The sequence below is a fragment of the Hylobates moloch genome, unplaced genomic scaffold (genome assembly GCF_009828535.3).
Source record: "Hylobates moloch isolate HMO894 unplaced genomic scaffold, HMol_V3 SCAFFOLD_21, whole genome shotgun sequence".
Lineage (NCBI taxonomy): Eukaryota > Metazoa > Chordata > Mammalia > Primates > Hylobatidae > Hylobates > Hylobates moloch.
This window is the reverse complement of record NW_026652296.1, coordinates 100,666-117,171: the sequence shown is the minus strand read 5'-3', so window position 1 is coordinate 117,171 and position 16,506 is coordinate 100,666. Positions and strand designations below refer to the sequence as shown.

Here is a 16,506-nt window from a genome sequence, read left to right as displayed (position 1 = left end):
ACCTCATGGCTCTGGCCAGCCCTGGAGTCTCCTGTGGCCTCTCTGTCCGTACCACATCCAGACCCTCAGCGACCCGATTCATTCCTGAGGGGGTGTCCCAACTCGAATGCAATTCGTCGCTTCTCCTGGGACACCCTTTACCTTCTATTGCCGCCCAGTAGCACTCGCCATAGGCCTCACTGAAGATGTAAATGTTAAACATTTTACTCTTGGTCACCCAGCTGGGAGGGGCCGGTCAGGGGTCATTCCAGATCTGCCTCCTCCAAAGGTTTGAACCCTCCATACTCCGGGCCTCCCCCTCAATGCTGCCCTGGATGGGAGAAACTAGCCTGGACTTGGCCGCGCGTTGGTAGAAATAAGCCAGCATCACCTGGGCCTCCACCTGTCCCCTGCAGGGACAGACACCTGCAGAACCTGAGGACCAGGGGGTGAACCTGAGGACCAGGGGGTGACCCTGAGCTGCCCAGGGTGATGGGAGCTTCCCTCGACATCAGGGGAAGCTGGCCCAGAGGACAGCCAGGCTCCATGGTGTGGCCAAGTTCATCGTTTCAAAGGGCCCCTGTGGGTGGTGAAAGGTCGTGGGCCCCGTTGGAGGGACTGGGAATCATTCTGGAAGAGGCCTCTGCAGTGCCCACCTTCACTCCCATCCACACACCCTGCCCCTCCCTGACCCTGGTGTGGCTTTAGCTGCTGGAAGGTCCAGGTCCTTCTGGGCAGCCCTCTCTCCCTACCCTTTCCTTCCTGCACACCCCACCCTCTGCCTGCAGGACCTGAGGTTGTCCGAGGGAGTCTTGACTTCTACAGTTTGCCTCCCCCTGGCACCTCCCACCATAGCTTCTGCCTGGGACCTGGTGGTGGGGAGTCACTCACACCAGCTGAGGGCCCTCAGGGGCCTGCCCTCTCGACAGCCAGTGATTGGGTTGTGGGGAGCCAGACCTGACCCCACTCACCCAGCCTGGCTGGTGCCCCAAGCTGGACCTAGTCTGACAGTCCCACCCGAGAGAGGAAGCGGGGGAAGGGATGCATCTTCAGGAAGGGCCCCCTCCCCTCACTCGCTGTGAGTCCATTACCGTGTGGGAAGGGCTGTGTCTCTGCCTCCCCTCACTCCCCTTCCCTGGCCCTGCGGGGTGGGGGAGAGATTGTCTGGGGCCTGAGCCCATTGTGTGGAGAAGAGAGCCTCATTGGCAGGCAGCCGGGGCATCAATTTGTGATTATCTGCTGCCTGGTCTTGATTGGCTGGATGCAATGGGGTCTCCCCAGGGCCCTGGGACACAAGTTTGTGCAGCAACTTTTTCCAGCATGAAATGACGTGTGTTCCCAAAGAGAAGGTGCACCCCCTGGCCAGGATGACGCTCTGCGGGACCTTCCTGGGTGCGTACCACCCCCAGCCCCTCGCACCCCTCCCTGGTCTGTTCACAAGTTTCTGCGAAGATGCCAAAGGGACTAATTAGCTGTGTGTGTCCCCCCATCAGAGCTCAGTGCTCTTTTCTGGGCAGCCGAGGAGGTGACAGACATGCTCCCTCCTGAACAATGGCCAGGGCCCCTGGGGAAACAGCCACCTCCCCTTCTAGCGGATCCTGTGGCTTGCAGAAGTGCTGACGGCACACAGCCCTGTGAACGCTGCCCTGCAGAAGGTTGGAGGTGGGAGGGCGGTGGGCAGGGTGTGTGCAGAGGCCAGCCGGGCCTTCTTTCTGTTGATTTACCTGCCCAGATCTGCCCAGCAGGCCATATAGCTGGTGGGTGTCAGGAGCCCTTGGCCTGGAGCAAGGCTCTGTGAGACTCTGTGAGAAGGTGGCAGAGAGAATTTGTGTGTGACAGATGTCCCCTGGGACTTAACTGTAGCTAAGGGGCTTTGGCCAGGGCCTCTGCTGCTTGCGTCCTCGTCACACTCAAAGTTACTGTGTGTGAGTGCACATGTGTGAGTGTGCCTGTGTATGTGAGGGTCTCACAAACTGGATGCCAAATGTTTGTGAGTGTCTGCGTGAGTGTGAGACAGAAACACAAAGTCAGCCCCGAGTGTGGCGGAGAGTGGATCCCGGTTTTGTTTGCTCCATCTGCCAGGGCCGGCCTGGGGCAGCACCCCCGCCCTCAGCTGTTCTATACAATATTAATGCTCACCATCTCGGCCTCACACAACGGCCCTAATTGTCGTCTGCAGCATTAAGGCAGGCGCCCATCTGCGGGGAAGCTTTCAGAAGGAAACAAGAAAACCCTCACCCCCAGCTGGTCACCGGAGAAGGTGGTGCCAATTACAGATGCAGAAAGTTTAGACCAAAATTACTTGAAAGAGTTTTTATGAAGCAAATGAACTGACACTTGGAATGTCTGTGTGCAGATTTGCACAAGTAATTACACTTTATTTGAAGTGATCTTACCAGCTAAGCGATCATTAAGCCTGCTCCCCCACTCACACAAAGCACTTTCTCAGCGAGTGCGGCTGCGGCTAAGTTTGGTTTTGCAAATCTCCCGTTTCCCTCCCCGTGTGGAGTCTGAGGACCCGCCAGTCAGACAGGAGTTATTTCCTGGTGGATCTTTCCAAACATATTATTAAAAAGTCACATGTGACTTTCCCACAGACTTTTATGAAATAAAACCCAAAGGAACAGTGTGCAACGTGCTCAGTTATGGAAGAGAAAATATTTTATGATTTCAAAAAGTCCTGACAAATTTTCGCCCTCTCTAAGAAAAGAAGTTTAAGACTATACCTTGCTGTTGTCACTTACAAGCAGGGATCTGCTGGGGTCTGGAATTCTCTGTCTCAGCCCGGAGCCCAGAGTTGAGCGATAGCTGTATACTGGTGCGAACTCAAGCTTCCCTGTGCGGAGAACAAAGACTGAGGCGCTCTGGGGGGAGAGCGCTGTCCGAAGTGCTGATCAGACTTCGGATCCACCCACCGCTCAGGCTCCCTCCCAGGGGCTGAAGGGCGGCAGCCGAACCTGCGAAACGTGCCGCGGCCGCTTTTCTGCCCTGCTCTTTCCCTGGACTCCTTTGTCTTGACGGGGTCAGCTGAAGAGTTCGAACCTTTACTCATCCAGACTCATCTTCAGAAGCTGCTCACAGCACTGGAACCTCCCGGTGGGAGCTCCCGGGGCGCTCTAGGTCCTGCCGGCAGGCACCGATGTTAAGTTTCCAGGCACAGTCTGAATACTCTTAGCAGCGCCGCAGAGGGTCTGGGGGCCCATTCCCGACCCCCGGAGCGCCACACCTTAGGAGGCTTGTGATTGTTCAGAAGGGGAAGTGAGAAATGCCGAAAGACTTACGTTTTCACAATTTGATTTCTATTACCTGAAAAAACTCCTGTGCCCTACGAAGCGCGTGTTGCGCAGGTTCGCTTCTCCCTGCTGCCACCTCCGCTTCGCTGTGGTTTCTCAGGTGTGACTGTTGCATATCTGAATCAAGTCGCTTTCATGAAACCTTGGGTGTTGTTGGGAAATAAGGCTGATTCAGCAACGGCCCTCGCTTTGATTCTATCTTCATCATGGAACAATGGCCCGCAAGCCTGCCCGGAGCCTGCAGCCTGCCGATAAGAGTTTAATAGAATTTCTGAATGCCGAAGGTTTGGGGTGTAAGACATCCTAGCACACACAGCATGTCCAGAGGAGATAGAAACGGCTTTTCAGGAGTGCTCTCAGCTGAATGTGTCCTTTTATACTAATGGATATAAGTTTATGACAGAATTTAAAAATGGTAGGCAGTCATTGTGGAAACCTCAGGCTGTTCTCATTTGACTAATTAATATTTCATCCTCAGTTTGACCAGTGCAGGCTTGCATTTATTTCCTTGTGCTCAATCTAAACAATTGCTCTGTGTGCATTTTGTGTTTTATTCGTTGAGGATAATGTGTGCGTATAAGAATCTAAGATACTTGCCTTTGGGGTGAAGCTTATTGGTTTGTATATAACGTGTAAAGCACAAACTGTATGTTAAAAATAAGCCACTAAGATTTTCAAAACATGGTCTCTTAGAGAAAGCTAAGTGTTTATAGTTCTGCCTCAGTCACACTTTTGGTGGCCTGAGCCCTTTAGTGCTAATTAAGTTGGGGTATTGTGTTCTTGCATAATTTACCAAGAAATGATGTTTACTGTCTTTAAAATCTCTGCGCTGAACTTCTGAGATGTGAGTTTTCTGCTTCTCCAGCTGCCCTTGGACGGCGGCATCTTTGCAGGCGTCTCACACTGAGTTTTCACCTTGTGTTTCACAGTTTCGTTTCTAACATCCTGATTATGATAGTGGACAATCGTTTGCCTGATTTATCAGTACAAGAAGGAGATTTGGGCCGCAAACAAGAATACTCTGGGTCTTGAGTTCTCTTACTGAAGAAATTCCTACATTTATCCCTGAATGTGGGGGAAAATATCACAGACTGGCAGATGAGAAGGCAGACAGTCAGGCTGCATAGAGAGTGGGTGGGCACTTCTATTGTGTGTGTTACGGATTTTTCTCTTCTTGATTTTCATTGGATAGCTCCTTTCAGGCCGTTTATAAAAGAATCAGAAAAAGAGCAGAAAACTTGGGCAGTGTGCTTCGCTCTGGTTGGAATAAACTTAGTCTTTTTTTTTGGGGGGGGGGTTCCCATGCCCAGGGATCCCTGAGTTCTCTTTGGGAAGGTTTTTATTATTGTAAAAATTAAAGTGAAAAGGGAAAGTGTGACAACAGAAAAATGTCTTTTCCTGATCTATTCTTTGTGTGCATGACTTTATTTTTTGGTCTGTGGCTATAGTTACCTTTTATGCCGTTAAAAAATACATATCCATTTAAGTCAGGGGTACTTGAATATGCAGATGAACCAATATGTAATATTCCTGGTTCATTTGAGTAATAAATTCTGCAGCCCGTTCTTTATGATGGTAGGTCATATTCCTAACCACCAATAAATATTGTAAAGTACTTTCGCTGTAGCCATGCTAACCCAGGGCATCTGTCATTCCGGTTGCTGCTATTAGGAATTATTGGACTGAACCACTGGCAGAGAAAGCAGAGGGGGGTGAATGTGGTGGTTGTAATGCTCTCTGCCCTTTTGTGTGTCTTGCTTTTTAAAAAAACTCAATCATGCTGCACATTGAGTATGAATCAGTGTGGACAAATGTAGGCACCTTCTGTTGGCCAAGGTTCGGAGCAGGGGACGGGGCTCCACCGGCCTGGGACACCTCTCACCCCCAATTCAGCAGATCCATCTTTCTGATGCTATACTGTAAATTTATTTCACCTCAGAGAGTAAACAGATATATCGGAGCCCCAAGGGTTCATGGGTAGCGTATTTACAAAGGAGCCTCCTCCGCCAGCCCGTGCTACCGCTGCTAATGAGAGCAGTCATTAAGTAAATGAGACGTCGCCTTTAGCTGGCTTAGGAGTTCGCACACTAAGGGGAGAAGATATTTAATTGAAACCCGCACGCAGGCTTCCCCACATGTGACCGCTGTACGGGAGGCAGCTGCCTTCCCTCTCCTCCCCCAGTCCACCCTGCACCCCCCATGTAAATTTCATGATTGCTTTTCCGTGATGTCATTTTGAAAGAGGACAGACAATAGCTGTGGGGAAAGGTAAGTCAACCTTACGTTCTTTCTGACAAAGGCAGATACCCAACGCTTGGCTTTTCCTCTTGGACAGAGACAGGGAGAGGGCGCGCGGGCAGAGTTAATTTCTAAGATGAAGGCTCTGTTTGCAGGAAAAGCAGGTCTGAGGATGGCTTTTTGAAACTGCTCTGGAGGACGGGGGCTTTCTTCTCCTCCCTGGCCTGCCGTGTACTGTTTTTCTCCTGTCTCTCTGTTGTTCATGCTCCTCTGAGATTCCAGGGGGCATGTTGTGCTTCTGACAGAGGAGACATTAGGGGAGGGGAGCGCATATCAAAACGAGAAACTTTATGCGCATTTCTGGAAGAGGAACAACAGATATGTCTGTGGCCTGGGACCCAGCAGCTCCATACCTGGCGAGAGCGCTGGCCGTTTAAGCAGAAGACCTCTCTGAAGCAGGTCTCAGAGTCCGGGGTGTGTCACGTGTGACTCCCACCCGAGGTACTGAGTAGAGGTGCTCACGCGAACGTTTTGTCTGCATGTCACGCATTTCTCAACTTAAGGATCAATACCTAGGGTGCATGCGTCTGTGGGATAGATGTGCAGAAGTAAATATCGGCCGCTCCTCTCAGCCCCTTTTTTTGCTACGTGTCCGTGCGGCTGTGGAGTGTGGTTGTTTATGGTGGTAGTGTAACTGGATTTTTGTATTTAAAACTAAAAATCAGGATTAGCTAAGAAGTTGAACACCCTAATGCCATTGTCTGTAGTTCCGGGGCCGTGGACTTCGGTTCTGTCCATTGAATTCACTTTCTTCTCTATAAGCCAGGAAAATAAACAAGTGCTGGTGGCTTTGTGTTGGAGTGGTGGGTTCTCACTGCTCCTTCTGAGTCACCAAGGGCTTTGCTTGTCTCAGCATCACCTTTGAATCAGTGGACACCATTGGCTGGTAAAGTTGGGTGTTTAATTTTGGAAACAAAACATCTGTGGTGGTGCGGGGGGTTCTGTGGCTGCAGGTGGGTTTGGTCCCGGGCATCGACTCTGTCACGATGATGATAATGGCAGCGCTGATTATAATTATCCTTTTGGGAGAGGGCGGTGGAGAATTTTGCCCTTGTAGTTTTTTTTTTTTTTCTTTTAAATCACAGAAAACTGAGGATACCTCTAATGCCAGTGGCTGAGTGCACAAAAGGTGGGAGGGATGTTAGGGCAGACTTGGGGGGGCCCACTTGGTGCTGAGGGGTGTGCTCTGGCTCTGTCTCCTCTGAGGTGCCGGCAGAGCCTGCCCTGGCCTCGCTCTGGCCTGGGGAGTGGGGGTGCTGTGTCCTCACCAGGGCTGACTGAGGGAGGCTCCCCTCGGCCCCCAGGCTCCCTGCCACCCCGGGCTCCCCTCCCATTGGTCCTTGGCTGTGATTATCGCCTCCTTCCATATGGCCCTGTTAATTAATGGTAAACAAAAGAGTAAGAGAGCAGGGATTGGAGTCCTGTGGTACCAGCCAGGGTGCTGCTACCAGTGGAGGCAGGACCCTGCCCTGTCTCCCTGGGTGGCTGTTCCTTATACAGAGGAGGCTGGGTCAGGGCTTAGAGGGCAGTTTGTTTTCAAAGAGAAGGAGGCAGTTTTATGGATTCTTCTGTCCTGTAGAGACTGAGACTCCTACAGGGTCCCCCCGACTCCCTGGGCACCTGCACGGTGCCGAACTTCCCAGAGGTACTTGCTGATTCAGGAGCTTGAGCAGGAGCCACAGAGAGCTGGACAAAGAGGCCTTTCTGCTCTGGAACAGCCTCGGCTCTGACCCTCTTGGGCCATGAGTCCCTGAAGAGGGCCTGGTAGCTTACCCAAGGCAGGGGGGCTGCTTCTGTCCCAAGTGCCACTCGAGGGTTTGTGTGACCCTCAGTCATTGCCCACAGATCTGGAGGTAGCCTCAATTGTTCAGAGCCAATGCTCTGGCCCCCCTTGGAAGATTCTGGCAAAGGCAGTGGTCACCTACTCCCTTGAATGCCCCTGGTGCATGAGCGGGGGAAAACTCTCTGAGATGACCCCTTCTAGCCATGTGGGATGCGAAGTTGCTCTGGTCTGGGGATTGCAGCAGCCTCTACTTGGAAGCTCTGTTAGTGCCGGAGATGTCAGGGAGAGGCTGGCAGAGGGTATGCGGCCACGGGGGTGCACGCTGGGCAGCTCTGGCAGCTGACCAACGGCAGTGCTGGCTCCGCAGTCAGCCTGGATGGTGGCTGGAGCTTGGCCTGCCCCCTCTCTGTGGACGTGGTGGGCGCTCTCCCTGGTGCTGCTCAGAGACTCACTCCCTTCCTCTCTGGCCAGGGGTCCCTGAATGTGCAGACAATGACATTTGTGGTGGTGTGGGGGGTAAAGGAGACCCCACCACTCTGCACTGGGGAGATGGGTCAGAGCCTGACTAACTGTCTTCCTGGTGCCGCTCAGTCTGGTGATGGCTGGGCCGCTTGGAATGCCAGTTTGCACAACCCAGTTCTGTGCAGAGAGAGCAGGAGAGGTTCCTGAAGACTGACAAAGTGCCAGAGAGAAACCTGGGGCCTCCAGCAGCTGCTCAGTGGCCGCAGGCAGGCTGGTGGGGGCTGAGCTCTTCCTAGATGGACTCAGTGCAAAAGGCACATCTACTTTGGAAAAGACTGAGCAAGGCTTGGGGCCACCCAGTCCCTCTGTCGGGGCTCATGGTGGGGGTGAGACCAGCAACAACCAGAACACTTTGGTCAGCACCAGGCCTGGAGTGGATGAGGAGGTCGAGAACTGACCCAGCTGGTGGAACAGGGGTCAGGAGGTTAGCTGTGGGGTGGGTGGGGGCTGCTGGCGGTCACCTGATCTGTGAGCGGGCAGGGTACTGGATGGTCAGCCAGACTTTCATGTTACTCAGGCATCTTGGAGAGTGGATGCTCTGCCTGTCCCAATGCTGGAAGACGCATCTCAGAGCCCCTCTTTTGTTGCCTGTTCTCTTGCAGGAACCTGGGCGGGAGAGTGGAGCGGGGCGCCTGCGGGGGCTGGGGGGGTCTTCTCTTTCTTCCTCTCTCCCATCCTCCTCATCTTAGATCCTCCCCCTCTCCATTTTCCTTGTGAACTCACTCATGAATAAACCAGAAGTTAGTTGTCTACGGACGTAATTTTAACAGGAATGTTGTGGTGTGAGTTTACGGGAAAATGGTCTTTGGGAACCAGCATCATTAGATTAGTCAGACCGAGAAACGCCGTGTTTCCCAGAAGGGAGAGAGCAGTGGCCGCTGTGCTGCTCCCCTGTGGGCTTTCTGCTTCTTGGGGACCACGGGACCCATCCCCACTTCAGGACAGCCCCAGTGGGCAGCCCACTGCCCAGCGCAGAGTGTTTGCTGGAGGCCTTGGGGTGGAATGTGTTTTCATGGCCTCTTGAGGTTCCCAGCATTTTTCTGTCTTTCAGACAAAATTTCCCCAAACGTCACTTAAAAAACTCAAAACAAAAATGAGCAAGAGGAATTTCACCTGAATTAAAATGTTTTTGATCTCAGGCTTCCACGGAGCCAGCTTCAGAGAGAAGAGATTAATGGATACTTGCAAGTGGAAAGCGTAGTTTGAAAATGTCTTCCTGTTTCTCTTCAGTGTTACTGGAACCAACCTGATACAAGCGTGGAGTCTTTTCTCCCTACGGTTAATGCCATTAGGAGCTTTCCGTGTGGGAAGATTCGTTTCACCCGTCACTTCATCCTTTTTTTTTTATTTTACAATTTGCACTTAAAAAATGCAATGTTACTTTAATGGGGAACGAAAGTAACTCAGCATGCTTTAATCTGCCCTGGCTGAGTACATCTGCCTTGGCCAGGATTGGAGTCCAGGCCTTGCAGAGGAGAGAGGATGTCGACACAGCTGTGGGTGTCTGTGGTCTTCCTGCCACCCCTCGTCCTGCAGCACCGAAAGCCTCCACTCAGCAGCCTCAACCTTCAAGAGAGTGACTTTGTGTTCTGGCAACTGAGTGTGTAGTTTGCCCTGGAGTTGCTTGGAGTTGATTGGATACGTTCGCTGTGCCTTGAGGCTTATTTGGGACTGTGGCCTGGGAGCATGGCCTGTGCCAGGAGGGTGCAGGTTGGACGGTCCTCAGGAAGTAGGCTGCAGCCCTCTGCATGAGTCAGGGTGGCCAGGCAAGGTGGGGGTGAGCACTTGGGATCTAGATTCTAGGGAGGAAAAGTGGAGGCACCATATGGCCTGAGCTGCTGACAGATGAGCTTGCTGGCCCCACCTCTCTCTCACGCCTGGCTTCACACCTCCATCGTGTTCAACACTGGTCTGAGGGCTGGGGCAGAAGCCATCTGGGTCCTCTTCTTTTTTTCCCATTTTGCCGCTTGCAATCCACACATCAGAGGAGGAGTGTGAGAAGAGGGGGCCCTGGGTCAAGGCGGTTGGAGCCTCTCACCTGGTCCTGGGGGACCCCTCCATGTCTCCCTAGCTCAGGGACCCACGGAGCTGCCAGTGGCTGACCTGCCCTGCCTGAGTGCGAGGAGAGTGGGAGTTTGGATGCTCCGTGGTGCACCAGGGCCTGCTTTAGAAGGCCCTAGAAGGTCCCTGAGACTCTCGGACCGCAAACTGAGAGCAGCAGGTGCCTGGGGTGGCCTCCCAGTGAGCCAGACCCACAGACCCACGGTGAGCCAGACCCGAGGCGCGTCCCCAATCCCTGCGTGCGCCTTGCTGAGCTAGCTTGTCAAAGCACTTGGGTCTTTACACCTACAGGGTTTTTTGGGTTCTGAAAATCAAATGGCTTTAGCAGTCCTGCTCTGTGGGCAGCCAAAGTGGCTCCTAACTGAAGGTGCTGCCCATTCTTTACAAGACTTAGAGCTGGGGGACAAGTTCCCTCTCAGCTCTGAGTTTCCCAGGGTATCTGCCGACCCAGGGATCCCAGGGATGGTTCGAAGCGGCCTCTCAGTTACTACTGACCCAACACTTGGTTGTCAGTTGTTCATCAGCACGTGGAATTGTGCTCACCCTGCCATTACCAAAGTTTTGTTTAGGGAAAAACAGGGATTTGAAATTGGGACGACTTACGATGTTTAACATTATTTTCATCGAGACTGGGCCTTAATCTATGAAATGGAACAAAAAATCTGACTTAGGTCGCAAGGGGCAAAGAAACACGTTTGACACTGGTATTTTAATCATTGAGACTGTGCTAACTTGTTTAATTCTCATGAATGTGTTCTGTGCTGGACACTGAGGCTGGGAGGCAAATTAGCTTCCCAGGTGAGTGGTGTAGCTGGAATCTGAGATCTTTCCAGAACAGCCCCACCCAGCCCCACCCAGCCCCACCCAGCCCCACCCAGCCTTCCTGCCCAGTGTCCCAGGCTGCCATGGAGGCTGCCCGCAGACCACAGTATGACCCTTACTGCCCTCGTGTCTCTTCCTCACAGCCTGGGACACATCTAGAGCCTGTCCCCAGCATGCCCTCCAACCTTATTCTCCGTCCCAAGCTGGGTTGTTACCCAAGATTCCCGAACATGCCTCCCTATCTCCCTTCATCTCCTGCAGTTGAATTTTTGCTTCTCTTTCAAGGCTTGGTACGGATGCCACCCTGGACCCTCCTTTACTTACCTTTACTCCCACGTGTCTCACATTTGAAATCCCGCTCTCGGGATGCAGTGTCTCTGCTGTGACTGATGGGCGTCCCTGCTTGCCTTCCGGGAGAGCCTGCAGGTAACCAGCTCTGGGGGCTGCCGGGCCCGAGGAAAGCATCCCAAGTCTAGGGGCTGCTGGACCCCACGGGGGCACCGCAAGTCTGGGCCTGCTGGGTCCAAGGGGGGTACCCCAAGTCTAGGGCCTGCTGGGCCCAAGGGGGGCACCCCAATCTTGCCTAGGGACTCCCTTGTTCACACGGTACATGGAGTTTTCAAAGCTGATCTGGACCAGGGAAGGATCCACATTTTAGCTTTGAGGTTGGAAGGACACTTGTGTTGGGGAGAAAAGCTACTTAAATGCTCAGTTGAGCAGTTCTGAATTTTTCCTCCACTGTCTGTTCCTTCTTGAGGTTGAGCCCTGCCTTCTGGTTATTTGCGATCATGTCCGCCTAGATAAAATGTTAGACTATGAATGCACATTAGAGAGGTACCTCTCACAGTCATTTGTTTTGAAGTGATCTGATTTTGTTTTGGCTGGCTTATTTAGAGTTTTGTGCTTCCTCATTTTATTTCCATGAAGGCTGTGCCCAACCCTAGCCTCGGTGAGCCATGACCCAGTCATGTCACCAATGCATCAAAGTGTGTTGGCTGTGAGGTGTTCATTCCCTCCCCACGACACAGATAGACAAATTGGTCCTATATATATATATATATATATATATATATTTTTTTTTTTTGAGACAGAGTCTTGCTCTGTTGCCCAGGCAGGAGTGCAGTGGCGCCATCTCGGCTGCAACCTCTGCCTCCGGGTTCAAGCAATTCTCTCTGCCTCAGTCTCCCGAGTAGCTGGGACTGCAGATGCGTGCCACCACGCCTGGCTAATTTTTGTATTTTTTTTTAGCAGAGATGGGGTTTTGCCATGTTGGCAAGGCTGGTCTTGAACTCCTGACCTCAGGTGATCTGCCCACCTCAGCCTCCCAAAGTGCTGGTATTACAGGCGTGAGCCACTGTGCCCGGCCAAATTTGCCCAGTTTTTAAGAGTTATGAGGTACTGTGAGCTTGCTGCCTTCCCTCATCTAGCGTTAAGTCCTGTAAGCAGAGAGTCTGCTTCCTAGGTGCATCCGCCAGAGAGGGAAAACAAAGTGGATTTGTTACTGAGAGGCATTCAGGGAAGCAAGAATCAATTCCAGGACTCTGGGCCCTGCACCTCTTCCCTGTGGAGTGTCATCCACACCGGTGGCCTGGGCTTGTCTGGCTGCAAATCCCACATGCAGCTTCTAAGTCAGAACCTGCTACTGGATGTAGAGCTCCCTTCATCCCCAGGGTCTGAGCCTTTGTGCTTGGCTGACCCCCTACACCTCTGGCATCTGGAGGAACCCGAACCCACTTTGATATAAGAGTTAGAGTCCAATCCCTCTGAGAACCCTCTGATGGCCTTCGGGCCTCCTGGACCTGGTGGGCTCTCCCCCTGCCAGCCCCTCCTGCTGGCCACCCACTTCCTGCCCAGTCACCCAGAGGCCAGGCCGCCTCTGGTGTGGGTAAAGCGTTTGTGTTTTCCCCAGATGTGTTCTGTGTTGGCTCTCGTGTACCGACCGCTGTCCATCCAGGCTGGGAAATTACCATACACATCCCCGCACCCCCCGCAATTTTTCTAAGCCTGAAGAGCAGCAGAGGGGACTGCTCTGAGCCCTGGAGCTGGGGCTGCAGTTGAACCCATCAGAGAGCAGCTGCCTGGGCTCACCCTACCCACGCAGGGATTTGGGCAGGGGTCCTGCGGTTGGAGAGCCTGGGGTTAGAGAAGGAAAACGGAACTGTTGTGAAAGCCAAAATCCCCAAGGGCTTTGAGGCCTGGAGATCTTCCCTCGAGCCCTCTCCCTTCTGAACTGGGGATGAGCCAGGGTGTGGCAGACCCGAAAGGGAATGTGAGATGCCCCTCCTAGTGGAATTTTATCTTCAAGGCCTCAGTAAAATGTGGTTTTAAGGCAGAAGGAGATGGCCATTTCTTCTCTTTTTTGGGCTGGAAAGCTGAACGGTTCTAAGAAAAAATTCTGGGACCAAGGAACGAAAATGCTGGAGCAGAATTCCAGAGCAGGACCTCTTGATCCTGTGAGGCTGCCGTGTCTTCTGGGGAGTTCCCAAAGATCCATGGGGAAGGCGCCCCCAAACCCATCTTTTTTTTTTTTTTTTTTTTTTTTTTTTTTTAGAGACGGGCTGGAGTGCAGTGGCGTGATCTTGGCTCACTGCAACCTCTGCCTACTGGGTTCAGCAATTCTCCTGCCTCGGCCTCCTGCATGTGCCACTACACCTGGCTAATTTTTGTATCTTTAGTAGAGGCAGGGTTTCACCATGTTGGCCAGGCTGGTCTTTAACTCCTGCCCTCAAGTGACCCACCCACCTCGGCCTCCCGAAGTGTTAGGATTACAGGCTTGAGCCACCATTCCTGGCCTCATACCCTCTTCATTCTTATCTTGCGTCTGGAATACCTGTTGGACCAGGCCTGTTTCCATCACAGCCCCTTCTTACTACCTTTGTTTTCTCTGTGTTCTCCCCCTTCCCATACCCCAGGATTCAGGCAGGCGAGTCCAGTTGTGCCTGATTGGAAAAAGGGTCTCTGATGGTAGCCCAGTGAGGCAAGGCCCATGGGTCAGCCTGGCCACTTTTCCTCCCCTCCTGAGTACTGTGGGTGGGTCAGGCCTCGAGCAGCCCTTGGAGGCAGCAGTCACAGACAGAGGTGGGCTGTTGGGCAGGTGCGGCTGATAGAGTGGGTGTCTTTTGTGGGCTTCTCCCCAGCCTGTGGCCTGGCCTAGTCAGTAGAGATGGTCAGGGAGGAGGAGGGAGCCCGTACCCCGGTGCCTGTAGTTGTGTCCATTCCCCGTCCCTGACTTCTCCTCCTGTAGCGTCTTTCCTGCTGCCCTGGGTAGCCTCTTGGGAGCCACCTATTTCTGGAGGTCCCCATTCTGGGTTCCTTGTCCTGGGTGTGGGGCGAATGTGCTGGACTGGGGTCACAGCATTGAACCCCACTTGGAGCTGAGGATGTTGTCGCCCCAGAAGGAGAATCCTGTGCGTCTGCGTGGAGCAGTGTGGAGTGGTTTCCTTGGTGCCGCCTGGGTTCCGGGCACCCGGCCTGGGTGTGAGGCCTGGTCACACGGCTGAACTGCTCTCCCAGGCACCCCTGGAGGGATGAATGTGACACTATTGGTGTCCCTCCCAGCACACTGCTTGCCCTGGGCTGGGCACACTCCTCCCCTGTTGGCAGCCGGGATGACAGGCCGCCTGGAGAGCCCGTCCTGTGATTTGGTTTGGAAAGTCATTATTACTGCAGAGCAGTTTAGCTGTTGTTTTTACAGCGTTGGTAAGGTTAAAAGAAATAATGATAATAATATAAGAAAGACTCAGCCACAGTAACTGCCTGCAACATGCTATTTGCATTTTTAAGGAAACACTTCTTTGAGACAGCCTGGGTGAAAGGTCACTATTTGCATATAAATGGAAAAGAAAGTGTATGATGCTGGAAGTTACATCTGTATTATTTTCTCAGCAGTGAGCTGCTGTTGGAGAGATTAGAGGACATGGCTTGCATTTGGCTTTTATTGAATAGAGAAAGTACCAGCGAGGCTGATTTAGAAGCAAAATAATGAGAGAAATGTGCAAAGCTATAGAATTGCCAACTCCCTGCCCCCACCTCTCCCTTCTCTCATTTTCACCTAAACTCAGCAAAAGCTGGTCTGCCTTTGCGCCACTCAGCAAGTCTTCATTTTACTTCTCTCTGGATTCCAGAGAGACAAAAAAAAAAGGAAAGAAAAAGAGCAAAACTTGCCCTCATTTTCCCCTCGGTCCCATTTGTGTTTCCTGCCAGTGTTTCCTCCAGATGCCCCAAACCCCGGAGCAGAAGCCCCTGTGACTGCGGCCCCGCAGGGTGTGGAGAGGAAGAGGCCCTTGGGACGGGGACAAGAGGGCACCCCTCTCCAGGGGCAGAGACAAGAGGGCACCCCTCTCCAGGGCGGGGACAAGAGGGCACCCCTCTCCAGGGGCAGAGACAAGAGGGCACCCCTCTCCGGGGGCGGGGACAAGAGGGCACCCCTCTCCGGAGCTAGTGGAGCTGTTTTGGACCCCCTGCTGGGAAAGGCTGGGGGCAGGGGCAAATGGCGGCGGGGGGGTCCTGTGTGGGCTGAGGGAGTCCTGTTCCGCCTTCCTCTCAGCCCCATGGGACCCGCAGCTTCTAAGGCCTGGGTTCCACCTTCTTTATGGAAGTTTCCAAGCTTGTCAGACTTTCCCAGGTGCCTGGTCCTCTGGGCTTCCCAGGAGACCCCCAGGAACAGAGCTGGCCATCCCTGAGAGAAACCCTGGGTGGGGCTGGGGCCTGCACCTGCCCAGCCAGCTTTGGAAACAGACTTGGCTGAGCACATCATGGACTTTAGGGTCTTCCAGGAGCAGTCCTGGGACAGAGGGAGGTGGAGCGTCCTGCCCGGAGGAGGCACCTCAGGATCCTCCTTGGTCCCAGCTTCTCTCCTCACAGAGGCCTCCACTGACCACTGGTTACTTAAATCACAGTCCCCCATCCTCATTATTTTCAAAAATACATTTGGAAACAATCTCAAAGCCACAGAAACGTTTCAAGTAAAGAGCCAAGCTGTTCTCCTGAGCGTTTGAGAGCGTGTTGCCGATGCGATGCCATCACCAAGGACACTTGGGTGGGTGTTTCCAGCAGAGAGGCCGCTCTCCCACTGCTCCACCCTCACCTTCACGGCCATCTGGTCCTCAGACCCATTCAGGGGTGGGTTCGGAACCACGTGTTGTGTGTGGTCCTGGTGTCTCGTTCGTCTAAAGTCGTTTTCAGCGGTCCTCGCCTTTCATGACCTTGTGCTTTTGGAAGAGCGCTGAGCCGTTATTCGGGGGGATACCCTTCAACGTGGGAGCGCTGAGCCGTTATTCGGGGGGATACCCTTCAACGTGGGTTTGTCCAGTGTTGCCTGTGATGCAGGAACACCCGAGTGGGAGGTTCTCCCTTCACCTGATGCTGATTTGTCCCTTAACTCATAATGTTGACTTGGTCACTGGATTTGATGGGGCATCCCGGCACCTCTATGCCAGAGGGAAATGCCAGTCATTTTTGCTACACACAGTTACACACACACGCTACACACACAGTTACACACACACGCCACACACATGCTACACAGTTACACACATACATGCTACTCACACATGCTACACACACAGTTACACACACGCCACACACACGCCACACACTACACACAGTTACACACTCACACGCTACACACAGTTACACACATGCCACACACGCTACACACACACTACACACATGCTACACGCAGTTACATGCTACACACAGTTACACACATGCTACACACAGTTACAGTTACACATGCTACACACACTG

The 16,506-nt window shown here is 52.9% G+C and overlaps 1 protein-coding gene across 11 annotated transcripts in view; it reads left to right on the top strand.

Moving 5' to 3' along the window:
- The window catches only part of MYT1 (myelin transcription factor 1), a 110,827-nt gene that overhangs the window by 36,260 nt on the left and 58,061 nt on the right, over positions 1-16,506 (top strand). For 4 of the 11 annotated variants that reach the window (XR_009211456.1, XM_032143295.1, XM_032143291.1 and 1 more), the window contains exons 1-2: positions 5,235-5,540; positions 11,044-11,184. The exons of 3 other annotated variants lie outside the window; for them this stretch is intronic. Coding sequence is in view for 3 of the 8 variants with exons in the window: in XM_032143295.1 (XP_031999186.1) it covers positions 11,148-11,184 (37 nt within the window). In the remaining 5 variants the exon portion in view is untranslated. Of the gene's footprint in view, positions 1-5,234; positions 5,541-5,771; positions 6,012-11,043; positions 11,185-16,006; positions 16,060-16,506 lie in introns of those variants that run through there. 4 more of the 11 variants (XM_032143296.1, XM_032143298.2, XM_058432879.1 and 1 more) reach the window with 4 other exon arrangements.